At 31.9% G+C, this 14,278-nt stretch overlaps 1 protein-coding gene across 2 annotated transcripts in view; it reads right to left on the bottom strand.

Moving 5' to 3' along the window:
• LOC132708127 (uncharacterized) overlaps positions 1-14,278 on the bottom strand; it is a 175,314-nt gene that overhangs the window by 71,747 nt on the left and 89,289 nt on the right. For both annotated transcript variants that reach the window (XM_060680256.1, XM_060680257.1), the window contains exons 15-20: positions 8,225-8,381; positions 6,449-6,550; positions 3,640-3,765; positions 2,803-2,962; positions 724-947; positions 455-545 (exon numbers count right to left, since the gene is read on the bottom strand). In XM_060680256.1, the coding sequence (XP_060536239.1) occupies positions 455-545; positions 724-947; positions 2,803-2,962; positions 3,640-3,765; positions 6,449-6,550; positions 8,225-8,381 (860 nt within the window). The remainder of the gene's footprint in view (positions 1-454; positions 546-723; positions 948-2,802; positions 2,963-3,639; positions 3,766-6,448; positions 6,551-8,224; positions 8,382-14,278) is intronic.

The raw sequence follows: 14,278 nt of genomic DNA, 5'->3' as shown, positions 1-14,278 counted from the left end.
GATATTTTTCAGCAAATTCGGCAAGGCATGATTTATAAAAAAATGTCAAACGACAGCAAATAGCAGCAGATGCCATTTTTCTAGTGCTAGATTGTTCTTTTTCGCCATTATCTTCTTGGTCAATTAATGGTAGTTTAGCATTTTAACAAGGGAAAAAAGTTTTATTGCTAATCTTTCCACTACAACTTTTTGAAATAGGAAACCTTATGCAAAGTGACCATTTTTGAAAATGCTAAATACTGCAAGATTATAAGAATGGGGCGTTTCCAGAAACTGTAACTGTAATGAAATATGAAAAAAATTGCCTTTAATTTTTTTTATATTTCTTACAGATTCTCAGATAAGGTATTATCCCGTAATAAACGAACCACTTCGGATTTATAGACATCGCATTATATGAAATAGGCGATTCAGAACCATTTCAATGTAACAATACACAAGAGGTATTACTTACGCATCGTATATCCAAAATCATCTTCGTCTTCCAAGTCTTCGCAGATTTCTTCCTTGGTTCGTTTCACATTTCCAGCGCTGGCACGGTCAATCTGCGAAAAGTTAAAAACAAATTTCAGGGAATGAACATGTTAAAACATTCTGTATCGAATCAATAAATTTGGTGATGATTTTATAATAGAAAACGTTGGTCGTGATATTTGAAGACAACGTGATTGATAGATTGATTCACACGTTTGAGATTGAGATTCGAATAATGGAATATCCCACCTGTTGGCCTTTCGCCGATAGCGTTCTTCCCTCCAGCTCCGTATTCCCAATGTCATCGTCATAATCGTCATCACTGCTCGCGGATTCCTCCGCTGTGGCATCTTTTTGCGTTAAAGTTTCCGGGCTCTCCTTACCGTCCACTTCTTCGTCCGGTTCTTTAATTGTTACAGTTTTTTTAATGTATTCTGGCGAGTGTTGATTTGGCAAAGGCGATTGAGCAAGTCCTGGAATTCAAAACGAGTGATTAACATAACTCGACGCGCGTTTCGCCAACCAAGTTGGCATCTTCAGGAGAAGATTAACGTAGTATAGTAATTTAAAATTAGTTAAACATGTAAATAATAGTAGAAAAATAGATGCCTACGAAAGCTTAGAAATTGTTAAGACAGGGGATAAGGCACTGAACAAGGACAGAGGTCCAATCCCATTTAGCCATTATACGTGCTGATTGGTTGCGTGAACAGTGCGTAATTCCCCCTCCCACTTCTCGATGTGTGTGTATATATAGAGAACATTTGTTCTATTAAGTTTAGTTTTAATCTTCTCCTGAAGATGCCAACTTGGTTGGCGAAACGCGCGTCGGGTACGTAAAATTGAGTTTCGGTTTGTGGTAAAACGCGTTATTGTGTGTTAATACTATCTAGTGTTGCTTCGATAACAGATATCAAATCCATTAAAACAGTTAAGATGAAATGTGAAAACAAATTCGGTTATTAAATAAATGAATAACTCTTTATTTCCAATAGACAAGAGCTCGCTTAAAGGAAATTCAAACAAGTAAATGAAGTTAAATGACCAAATCTTACAAAACTAAATCATATGTATACAATACTTAAAATAGTAATGGAAGTATAAAAAAATATTAACACAACGAAAAAAAAACTAAAGCTAAAGAGGCCAATCAAACAGATTGTGCAAGATTTTTAATAGAGATGAAAGACTGAGGCAAAATATTGGACCTGGCAAATGCGAAGGAGCACGATAGTGATTATAAGTCACGACGCACAGTCAAGGGCAACTCGCCGAACCTAGTGAGAATATGCTCAATTAACATTTGTTTGTTTTATAAGAGGTTGTCCTTTACATTTACAAACAATAAATTAGTTTTATAACGGCAAGGAATACATTTTCTATCTACAGTGTTTATGGAGACGCAAAAAACTTCATCTTTTTCTATAATATTGGTGTATCAAATATTTTATTTCGTGCCCTTGTTATTGCAATCAATTTTTGAAATAATAACTTTGGTTAAAATCTGAAAGGCAAAATTAAAAAAAAGTCTCTGAATTTCAGGAATATTGCTTAAAATTCTTCCTTGTCTATGAATGTATTTATGTGAATTTGCAAACTTTTAAAAACCGTAGCTAGATGTTTTGCACTACTACTTTTGCAATAAAAGATGATTTTCAAAAATTTATTGTTTAAACCAACATAACCTTACTTTTTAGTATTTGTTTATTTATTTGTTCTGAGAAGATGTGTATCTAATTTTTATAAATATCTAGATAAAATTCAGAATTAAACTAAATGTGCCTTTTAAAATTAGGTAAAGTTTCGAAAAGAGAATCGTCTGCACAGTAGCTGTAAAATGTTTATTAGTTGCTTTAAGATTTATATGCGTTTTACAGAATAAGTTATAATGTCACAAAGTTTTGAAAAACATTATAAAGCCTTTCAAAAAAACATGAAGTAATCAATAGCAAAGGTTTTGTAAATAAAGTAACCGAAATGTTTTTGAATGTTATAAACTTTTGTTTTGGTACCTATTTATTGGACATGTTACAAAACTTATCTTATAAAACAGTTATATAAACTAAGGTTTCTTATAAACCCTTTATAAATATAATAAAACCTTAGGATGCACAAAATGTTGATTAGATGGTTATGCTCAATGTCGTTGGGGGAACATTACGATTATGCTGGTTATAAATAGGTAGCTATATGACTGAGCAAAAATTAAACTTAGACCTCACGTACGAGTAATACAACAGTTTAAAGGTTAGGATTTATTAGGAAGACGTTTACAGTTTCGGAAATCAAAGGAAGCAAGATTTTCATCTGAGGAAGAAAAACACTCACCCGTGGAATCCTGTAATGTTTTTGAACCAGGAACGACATTTTCCATAATCCGAACGTTAGTTTCGTCATGATTCTCGACAATTTCGTTGCTCGGTAGATCCGGTGGCCTTGGCGTTTCAATAATTCCTCTGTCGTTAATCAGACGAGATTGCGATTTGTCCTAAAATTTAATTAAAACGCAACTCAATCGGTAATTTACTGAAATAATCGTTAAATACGCCTAAAAGATGAATTAGTTAACAATAATTTCAATTAACATAAGCCTTGGACAGTTGATTCTGATCATAGTAAGCTGGATAATTCAGGCGAACCTTTGAGACAGTGTCGATAATATATAGTACCTTGGAATTCTAGTCGAGAAATATTTCAAATAGAATGATTATATCTTCAATATTTTTAAAAAAAGTGTGACGTTTACTCCACAAAGTTTATCTACTGAAAGAAATCTTATACAGTTATTAATTGTGGTATGACGAAGGGCATATAATGTAGATAATATAATATTGGAACAGCTGAAGAAAGTTCAGAACTATATTGACAAAATAGTCTAAAATAACTTGAGTAACTAGAGTAAAATTAAGGAAACTTTTTAATTCGACTTTTTCAAATAAAAGTTAGAAGAATTACGCCTTACCATAAATACCTTAAATGTAAAATAATTATTTAAAAAATTTTTGTTATACTTTGTGATGTTATGAGGCTTTGTGGTTTTGTTATATGCTTTGTTTGTGTTGATTGTTTGTTGTTCCTGTGAATTAAAACTTTTGAATATTTTTTAACAAACTAATAAAACAGAACTATTTCGATGGCTAACGTAATATCGGTTAAAATTCTTACCCAAGGTATAAGTGATTGAACGAAAAACTCTACTGGATCGGGTGCATTCTTTATTGCTTCAACCGCTTTTTCGTGACTGGCATGCCGCAAATTAATTCCACCAACTTCTAATATTCTATCGCCGACCTAAAATAAAAGTGAGAAAAAAAATAAAATCAAATCGATGTAATAAAATACGTGCAGAATTCGGAATACTTCTTGTAATCTATCATATTGCGGCCAAAATAAAAGGTGTTCAAAAAGTTTTTAAATTTTGGTATGTGTAAAGTCCTATTTTAAAATTATTTTCATACTATACAGGCTCTCCCAAAAGTATAAAAGTTATTTTATACAATTTTTAGGTCTTTTTTTATATAATTTGGATTTTGTCGAAATATAACCTAATGCTAATTTGTCAGATACATAAGAACAATTTAATAAAGTTTAATTGTTTTATACCTATCATCCATCTAAATCCGCCTCCCACCTCATATAGGATGGTTAAAAATCTATCCTTATATAATAACAAATTTAAGTGGTTATAACTTGATTAATGAGTAAATGTTTACATTAAATATGTTTTAACTTACCAGATTCATTATTTTCATAAACTTCTTGGTCAAGCTATATTGCATAAAGATGGAATCGGTCCTTTTACAAATTCTCGAAATACTTATTTAATTAATGATGGTGTTTTCACACGTTTCCTTGTCTTCAGATTTTTTTATTACTAACACTTCCACTTTCCATAAACTGATTTATTATTCTTTTAAATCTGTCTGGTTTTGAGATAATATCTATCGGAAAATCTTTGAGCGTAACCCGGAAAGCGAATAAACAATTTCGATAGCACTCTTCATGGATAAAAACTCTGATAAAAATCAATTCAATAAGCTTTTCTTTTGGTGAAAGCTATTGCCGAAAGACACAAAACTGATAGCCTAAATAAATTATCTGATATTTCCAAATTTCATAGGCAACGAGAACAGTAAAAATTTTATTTAGAAAAAAAAGTAATTTCTGCGGAAACACGAAGAGTTAGTTTCAGAATAGTATAACACCATCTGATGGTAAGGTAATTGAAAAGTACATTCTATTTAAATTAATCAAGTTATAACCACTTAAAGTTCCAATCACGCTACACTGCTTTTCATAATTCAGATATAAAATAAAGTCTATTGTTAAGCTCTACCATAAATTTGCCTGATATAATTTAAATACTTCTTAAGTATTTGAGAAATTAAAATTACATTACATTTATGAAAATCAAAAACCTTATTGTTCGAAATATTCGAATTAACAGGGACTTCCGTTTAAAAAAGCACGACTTTGATACTTTTAACACGTTTGGGACAACTAGGATTAGTATGAAAGTAATTCTAAAAAGTAACCACACATATTCCAGAAGCAAAACTTCGAAAACATTGTATTGTGGCAACAACATTCGGAAAATTTCGTCACTTTTAAGAAAGCAACGAAAATAATATTTTCTGGGTTATAATTTATCATTTTATTATATTAAGCTCGCTTTTTCTGCACAACAATGAGTGAGTAATTATTCAGTATCAATAAAAACATCAACATATCTTCAGTTTTTTGTATTTTGAACAAAATAACGTATAATTATAATTATTATAATCTAATTGTTGTTGTTGAATGAATTAATATAGATAATTTCATATTCTGAGCAATCACACTTTCGTTATCTTTATAAAATCAAAATTTATGACATCCAAAACGAACAGGATAAAACGATTCTCTACTTAAAAATCGAAAGTGTTACTTTAAGACGTTAACTTCGATACCCACGGACCCTTTAAATTGATTGAAATTGAAGATATCTATATCTAAATTTCGAAATAAAAGCGGTTTTCTCTTTTTTCTTTAAAAATCGAATTATTTTGACATATTTGGTACGTACGGTAGCAATAAAATACCACGTCTTTTTGAAAATTTATCAAAGTCATTCCATACATACACAAAGTATTTATTAATTGTTATTCCAAAAGTGAAGCAAAATAATTAAAATCGACCAGATTATGCAAATGAGGTTCCGAGGAAACTTTCCATTGTTTATGGAAAGTGTGGACAGCATGTCAAAGGGTAGACGAGATGTATCTTGACTTGCCACGCGTGAATCTTAGAAAGTTTGCTTATACGAATAGAAAATGATTTCGGTAATTACGATTGGAAGCTCGAGACCGAAAGTCGATCACCCAAGCCCGCAACAGAAAAACAATAACATAAACACCGCTTATCCACAAGTTTTCATACGATGTGCAGAACACATCTTGGGCTTAACTCATGCTTCTATTCAAAAAATTCTTACCAATCGTGACATACATTCATATAAATTGACAAAAACACGGTGTGTGGTACGCAGAAATTTAATTTTTATGGGTTTGTGTCTCCTTAAAGACAACCAGACCTTACGATGAAACTTCCAATAGAACATTACCGGGACTCTTGGTATTGGCTCGATGGAGCATTAGCTCATGGTCCGGAGGAAGTAACGCAAGAGTTGTTTGGCGAGGTTAATTACCGGCATAGCCGGTAGGCATAAATAATTAAATTTACTGTAAATTAGGGTACTTTTCGTTGAAATTTGTTCTTGTAATTAGGAACAATGTCAATAAATAATAATTCAAATGAGTCACTGTAAATAGTTTTGAACGTCCGTGTAGCTTCGGAAGAACGTGATTTTTATTATATTATGATATTATTATTATTATATGTTTCCTTGTAGACTTATATTTAGTGTGTCATGGAAAATTTCAATGAAATAGATTGGCGAAATTGGATAATTATAAGTTTATGATAAAATTTTTACCTGAAATTGGCCGGTTTTTCCAGCAGGACTGTTTGGTAAAACGTTTTTCACAAATATTCCCAGTAGTGGGTCAGTCGAATTATCCGAGTGCTCTATATCCACCTATGCAGTGAACAAAATCCTTATATGGATAAATAATACTACGTTTAAGGCTACAGTATTAAAATAAAGCGAATTTTTGTTATCAGTTATGTGCAACCTTATTTTCTTTAATTTAATAATAAATTTAGCGTGTTGCGGTTTTCGTGACCCTGCTGTTTTATGAAATGAAACGTGTTACAAACAGAAATGTAGTAGCTACTTTGGATTTTTAAATACAAGGTGATTTTGGGAATATTGTTTTTTTAAACAGCCACGATGGTTGGCTTATGCCTAAACTTAAAGCGGCAAAAACTGGTCTGCATGTGGTTTTTTTCTGAGACTCGCAAATTTTGATATACAAACGAAACTTGCTCTGTATATCTATTAATATTTTTTTTAGGCTTTGGCTTTTAATGAGCTTTTAAAAATTATGTAACAGAAGACATATTTCAAATACAAAGTCTTTAATTTTTTTATGGAAAAAAGTTTTCCTAGAATTTATTTGTCAGACATTCATGATACTCACTGGAGGTCAGTCATCCGAGACAATGTTCATGTCCCTCCTTTAACTCCGCCCCCCTCAAACAATATATAAGCAGGTAACGAGTTTTAGTTAAGCTCTGAAGTAGACAACAGGTTGATTGGATTTATAAACAGCCGAAGTAGGAGGAATCCACAAGATTTGTAAATAATATTATAGTAGCCTGTGGAAGTATCTTTGAAAAGTTCTGTAACTTATTTACACATATTCTCGATTCCTCCCGCGTCGGTTATGGTTATAAACTTGCTGACGTCTCGCCAATCATCTTGTTGGCTTCTTCAGAGCTTAACTAAAAATGTTTCAGTTGGATTTGTCAACAACTTAAGCAGGAGGAATCCAGAAAATATGTAAATACTATTGCTGTGACCCGTGGAAGTTTTCCATGGCCTAATCGTAAAAAAAAATTAAGTGAAAACATAGACTTTGTATTTGCATTCAAAAATATATCTTTGAAAATCTAATAACAAGTCCAATAAAATTATTAAAAAACTCTTCTTACATCTGCATCTCTTAGAAAAAGCATTTCATTTTCATTCGCACATTTAAAAATACAATTTTTTTTATATTTTGATTTTTGTACTATATCCATAATGTAAAAGTTTCTAAATTAATTTTAAACAAACGTGTGCTTTACCTTTTTTCCAATTTTTTCATTTTCCGGTGCTTATCCTTACACGTTTATTGCTTAAAATAAAAAAATACACATATAGGATAATAAAGAAAAAAGGCAAATAGAAAATAGTTAACAGCTTATTTGATACCTATGTCTAATAGGGTCAACTATTTTTTATTATGGTCATTATTATGATCCAGACTTCAACAGTATTTGTGAGTTTATCTCATAAAAAAGCTGAAATATAGACCAGTTAACGAATTTACTGTAATAACATATAGTCTGTAAATTTCACAATAAAACGGACTACGCCACTGGATCCTTCGTAACAAACTCTATCCAGACCAGTTTTCATCTTATCTATAAGCTACAAAGAGTATTTTAAAATGCAACCTTTTCAAAATTGATAGGTATCCTCTGCCGTAAAAAAGCAGCTTCATGTCATGACAACCACAACACGCAACCAATGATGATTTCTCACTTGCTATTTCTTCTTCAGCAGGGAAATGCGTATAATATTTAACGGTCGGTGCAATCTTACCTTTCCTCCAACAATGCTAATCCCTAAACTCCGTCCAGGTTCTCTAAAAACTTTGACCGTATGTGTTGGGCCAAAATGCCGATTCAATTGGCTATCTGGTTCGTGGTCTTTCATGGTTCCATAATCCGGTTCGATTTGCCGTATTACTGTCATCTCACTGTAAAAATAAAAAAAAAATCCATTACAACTTCTGCATTTTACGGTTGTACAAAAAAACTAAGAAACATTTACAGAGGTACTCCCTAAAACTAAAAAGATATTTTCATAGCGATTTGGGTATCCAAATAATATTTAAGGTGAATAATTAAAAATATAAATATACAAAAATCATAACCAAACATACGTTGGTATGAGTATAATTCCAAAATCAAAAACTTACTTTGTTTTTTAATTTTTAAGTTAAATTGCATTTTTTTATGAATATCAAATTTTGAAAATTTCACTTTGAAATTTTTATCTCTCTTAAAATAATAGAAATAGACGCTGTGACGACGAATAATGAGGAAGCACAATGTATGTGTGAAAAAAGCAAATTAATATAAAAATATTTTTTATTCATTTCGGTTTAATTGATATTGACTAATATTGAAGGGGTGGGGCACCACAATCCCTCCTCCGTCTTTCATAACAGACCCTCGCAAAGTTATATTCCTCGAATTTCAGACTTATTAGCACACGTATATATAATATAAGAAAAGTTTTCAAATATCGACCTGATTTACTTACACAATCGCGGTCAATGTTATGGCAGCTATGAACTTAAATTTCAACAAATCGTTTTTTTAAAAAAGTGGCGTATTGTTTATTTGGTTAACTCTTTTTTTTTAATGAAAAATAACATTTTTTAAATTAGGAATAGTCATTGCAAGAGAAAATCGAAAATATGGTTTTGTGGGGATATTATAGAAACCGAAATTACTCAATTGGTGAGTTTTTTGCTTGAAATAAAAGTTCATTTCATAAAAACTCAAATTTCTCTTGAACTAGCTGGGACTTTTACTGCCTGTTTCAAAAACGTTTCAGGTACACTTATTAATTTTTGAATATAAGTAGAAAATAGAAAAATCTAGTTTTGAAACATTCCACTTGCTTACCATCGAAGGACTTCTGAACTCTTGATTTATGTGCTCGAAATATTACCTTTGACATTTTTGATTTACTTTTTGCTGACTTATGGATGGACAATGAGCAATATGAATGTGTCGGATTTTCCATTATCGATTTTTGATGGCGAAATTAAATTAAAAATTAAACAAAAGCCGTTTCTCCAATCCCGCCTGTAAAATACTACTTAATTAGATACCGATTTAGCGTGCCTTTATCACGTCAGTTTTGTTTCCCATGAATCCGAGTCACTTCGGACATATCCGGGATTTTACCGCGCGGGTTTGAGAGCAATCGGATATATTCGGAGTTATTTCCCACGCTTGGAATTTTGACGTTTGTCAATTCTGAGGGTCATGTCAGTGAATGTATTCGTGTTGTTTTGCGAAAATGTACCCAAAAACTAACGGTCGTATGCAACACGTTCGGTAAACTTTATTAAACACTCGCTCCGCTCGTGTCAAAAAAACTCGTGACTCAAATGCCGTTTACCGCACTTGTTGCATAATATACTATTTTCTACTCTGTTCTGCAAAATACCTAATTATATACCGTTCCAACTAGCGGAAAGTGTCATTTTACGACGTCAGTTTCGTTTCCTACGTTTCGGAGCTGCTTCGGATATTTCCGGGATTTTACCGCACGAGGTTTGGGAGCAATCGAATTTTTTCGAAGATATTACCTCACTGTTTGAATTTTGACGTTGTTTAAATTAGCATATTATGCAACAATACCACACTTGGCATTTGAGTTTATTTGGCAAGAGCGGAGCGGCTGTTTAATAAACGAGTGGCTCAAAAAGTTTACCAAACGTGTTGCATGCTATACTTTTTTTACGACCGTTAGTTTTTGGGTACATTTTCGCAAAATAACACAAATACATTCACTGACATGACCATCAGGATCAAACATCAAAATTCAAAGCGTACTCAGAAAATATCCGATTGCTCCCAAATCCGTGCGGTAAAATCCCGGAAATGTCCGAAGTGGCTCGGATCCATGGGACAAGAAACTGACGTGGTAAAATGACACTTCCTGCACGCTAGATCGGTGTATAATAATTATGTATTTTAAGAAGTCGAGTCGAAAAATATTATTTTGTTGGAAAGCTACTAAATTTAATTTTATCATGAAAAAATTGTTGTGCACGACAGGGGAAAAAGTATACTTGTTCCATTCCATATTTCTTTTCAAAAACATTTCGTCTTAGCGAAAATACCCTGGGAACAATTCTTGTAAAATTTTGAATGGGGTGTCCGAATATCTTGGATAACAAGATTGCGGTAAACCATATTTGTGTACCGCATTTTACAAAATTTAAACTAATTAAACGGACTTATGAATGCCTGTGGCTAAACAAAAACAAGATTTCAGCATCCTGTTGTATTTCAGAAACGAAACATTATAGTATATTATGCCACAAGTATTTTAAACGGCATTTGACTCACGAGTTTATTTGACACGAGCGGAGCAAGTTTTTAATAAATGAGTGAGTTAAAAAGTTTACCGAACGTGTTGCATACTATACTTTTTCTGCGACCGTTAGTTTTTGGCTACGTTTTCGCAACACAACACAAATACATTCACTGACACGACCGTTAGACAAACGTCAAAATTCAAAGCGTGGGAAATATCTCCGAAAACATCCGATAGTTCCCAAATCCGTGCCGTAAAATCTCGGAAATATCCGAAATGGCTCGGATTCGTGGGAAACGAAACTGACGTGGTAAAGTGACGCTTCCCGCACGCTAGATCGGTGGGTAATTGGGTATTTTACAGACTGGAGTAGAAAAATAGAGTTTATATAAGGAATAAAGTGAAACTTAAGAAACCCAATAGCTAGATATTTTTATCAATTTCTTTGCAATATTTATACATGAAATTGTAAAAAAATATATATAAAAAAAAATATAAAATATGACTCCATTTAAAAAAATTACTACTGGCGATCAGAAATAGGCGAAAAAAATTTTGGGTCTTGCCTCAATCAGTTTGTAATACACCTACCAGAAACGCTTTAAAAACTAAATAATTCTAGAATAACACACTATTCCGATAACATGAATTTGGGACAACCTGTACAGTGCTGTTGTTTTTATTTTCGTTGATATTATAGGGTATGGCAGAAAACGCACACACACTTTACATAAAAAATCAGACAAATACGACGTATTAGAAAACTCCTTACTATTTCCGGTGTCAAAATCTGGCAGAAAATGAATGTTGTTGTCAAGTCGTTTCCATGCTTGAGAAACAACAACTATTCACATCTTGAGATCTCGCGTTACGGCACCGTTTTAGTTTCAGAAATTCGAGGTTGCCGGTTACCGAAAAACCACAAGTTTAACTAAATATTGTTACACACGGCGGGCTTTGTAGAATACTGTGGTGGCAGTGCTTACACCGGCGTGGTTAATCTCATTAGAACATGAGAGATTAGTATTTCCTGCCGTGTATTTTGTCGATGCCATAATACGTTTACGTACAACTATTAGAGAAAAAAGTTGCTTACGGAAATTTAATATTTAAAACATATATATGTCTCAGTAAGTTGGAAGCATATGGGATTTTTTTTATTATTAATTTTAGGAGACAAAAAACTTATTCTTAAAAAAAAGTTCTGCAAGCTCCAAAATCTAAAATAGTCATCATATATCAATTTTTTCCAGCGGTTTACGAAGTAACATCCATTTACATTGAAACAATTTGTTAATTTTTTAAATGCACTGACAAACTAATGCATGTGTTTAAATAGTGAAGATCAAATAGAAATAGTCCTGATTGGGGGATAATATAAAACCCAGATGGAAGCGGCAATTATTTTTAATAATAGACATCCCAATAAAAATTTTACCCATTCAACTGTTACGAACGTAATAGGTTTGATGTAAAAGGTCAACAATTGGTTGTCCGTGATGATACGCGCAGTTTGAAATGAATGCTGTCTGTTGCAACCAATCGAAAAATGTCATTACGCAAAAGGAAGTCGTCCATGCAAAAAAAAAAACGTAAATATACAGTGGGAAGAATGTTAAAACTCAATAAATAAAAATCATTCAAACCAAGCGAGGAGAGTCAGAAGATGACCCTCAGTATTCTGGTCTAGTGTTGCTTCACAACATTATCGCTGATAGTTTGACGAAAACCCCAATTTTATAATACAGTCTCACGGCTAATATTCATTCAAGACTAACGAACGTGTTATGTGATATTCAAAGAAGCAGAAGACTTTTTAATTTACAGTTTTTACAAACTCACATTTAATAGACGAACCACCTTTATAAGCAACCAAATGTGTCATGTCCTAGTTCATTAAATGTTAGAGAATATCTTGAACATATGGGTGAATCCGTTCTCTTACTGTTTTAAAATCTCTAAGATTTTAAAACTAGACTTTTTAAAATTTTATACTGTAAAAACAAAAGCCTGAAAGGATTTCAATATAACTTCAAAGTGTCAAGACATGAAATAAATTTAGGTTCTAACATCATATAAACTTTTTGCACTATTTTCCTCCTTGATTGCTTCCTATTGGGCTACTTGTTGAAAATTAAGTTTTTTTTTAATTAATATTACGTTAGTTGTACAACTTATGATTTGTACATATTTTTTGTCTACGCAAACATTTAAAATCAAACAAAAAATATCTTGTAAGTTATCTTTCATAATCACAAGAGATAAATCTTTATTCAACATAAGCACAAACACAAAACATATTTTAATATAATATAAATGGATGTTATTGTATATTTCAACGTAATTTTTAGCTCTGATCAACTTAATAATGTTTTCCGATATTGTCAAACTTTACCCTTGGGTAAAATCCATATTTGCTGACCTCATATACTATTGAAAAAATTGATGATTTAAGAATATGCAGAAGTTTTTTGAAGAATAAGTTTTTCATATGGCCCCAATTTACAGAGATATACTGTATATTATTCTCTGAGAAATATGCAAATAATCTTAGCTTCGACTATACATTACCTCTTTTTTTTAATGCAGGGCTACGAAAATAAATGATAACTAGTACAGCTATTCCGCTTTAATAAAACTTTATATCCACGATCGCCTGTGAGAAACTGAGTATATTGCGTTGCAGAAAACTTCAGAAAGAATATTTACCTTTTGAACAGAGTTATGGAGAGGGATTTAAATTTAAATAAATAAAAAACATACATTTAAGTACGAGGCGGTAATTTGGAATAGGATGTGTAGTAGAATTAGGAAATAAAAAATATTTAGGTGATAATTAAAAAAACTCTTCCCAAAAAAACTTTAAAATGTCGATAAACTGCTAGTTACAGTCGGTTTACACCTTTAAATATCAGGTGGTGGTGGTAATTTAAATGGCTATTTATTTTTAATTATTCATTTATTTTGCGTACCACTTTAATCAAAATAAGTTTCTAAGGAGCACTGCGCAGAAACGTTGAATGCGCTAGTAGAACAGATTTAATAATCAGTTAAGCACCACGAAAAATCTGAAATAAAATTTAATTTTCAAATGTACCGTTTTACTTACGTGAACAAAACAAAAAGGCGAAGGATGCCATTTTCATCCGATTAAAAAATCCATCTCTGGTTTAAAGCATGTTGTACTTTCGCTAGACTAAAAACACTGAAGGTAAGAGTCCTGAATGTATCTATTTTTAGAAAAATCATAAAAGTGTTTGGTGTACCGCAGGTGCCTTTGGTTTACTTTAAACGCCGGCCTCTTGTTTGTTCTTTTTGAATTATAGACCAAATAGAAACACGTAGTTACCCAGCTAGAACAACTATATGTTAGAAGAAACACTCAGTTAATTTGCGAATAAAATGACAATTTACCGAAGTTATTTTTTGAATTTTTGAAATTCGACAACTTTAATTATCATCAACGACATTTTTGATGAAGCATGAAATAATTTTTACAGTCTGATTATAAATTTTTAATTGATTGATTGATTG

This window comes from Cylas formicarius, unplaced genomic scaffold, assembly GCF_029955315.1.
Source record: "Cylas formicarius isolate icCylForm1 unplaced genomic scaffold, icCylForm1.1 PGA_scaffold_10__41_contigs__length_53128322, whole genome shotgun sequence".
Classification (NCBI taxonomy): domain Eukaryota; kingdom Metazoa; phylum Arthropoda; class Insecta; order Coleoptera; family Brentidae; genus Cylas; species Cylas formicarius.
Note: the sequence above shows the minus strand (reverse complement) of the source record. Positions and strands in the feature narration are given on the sequence as shown.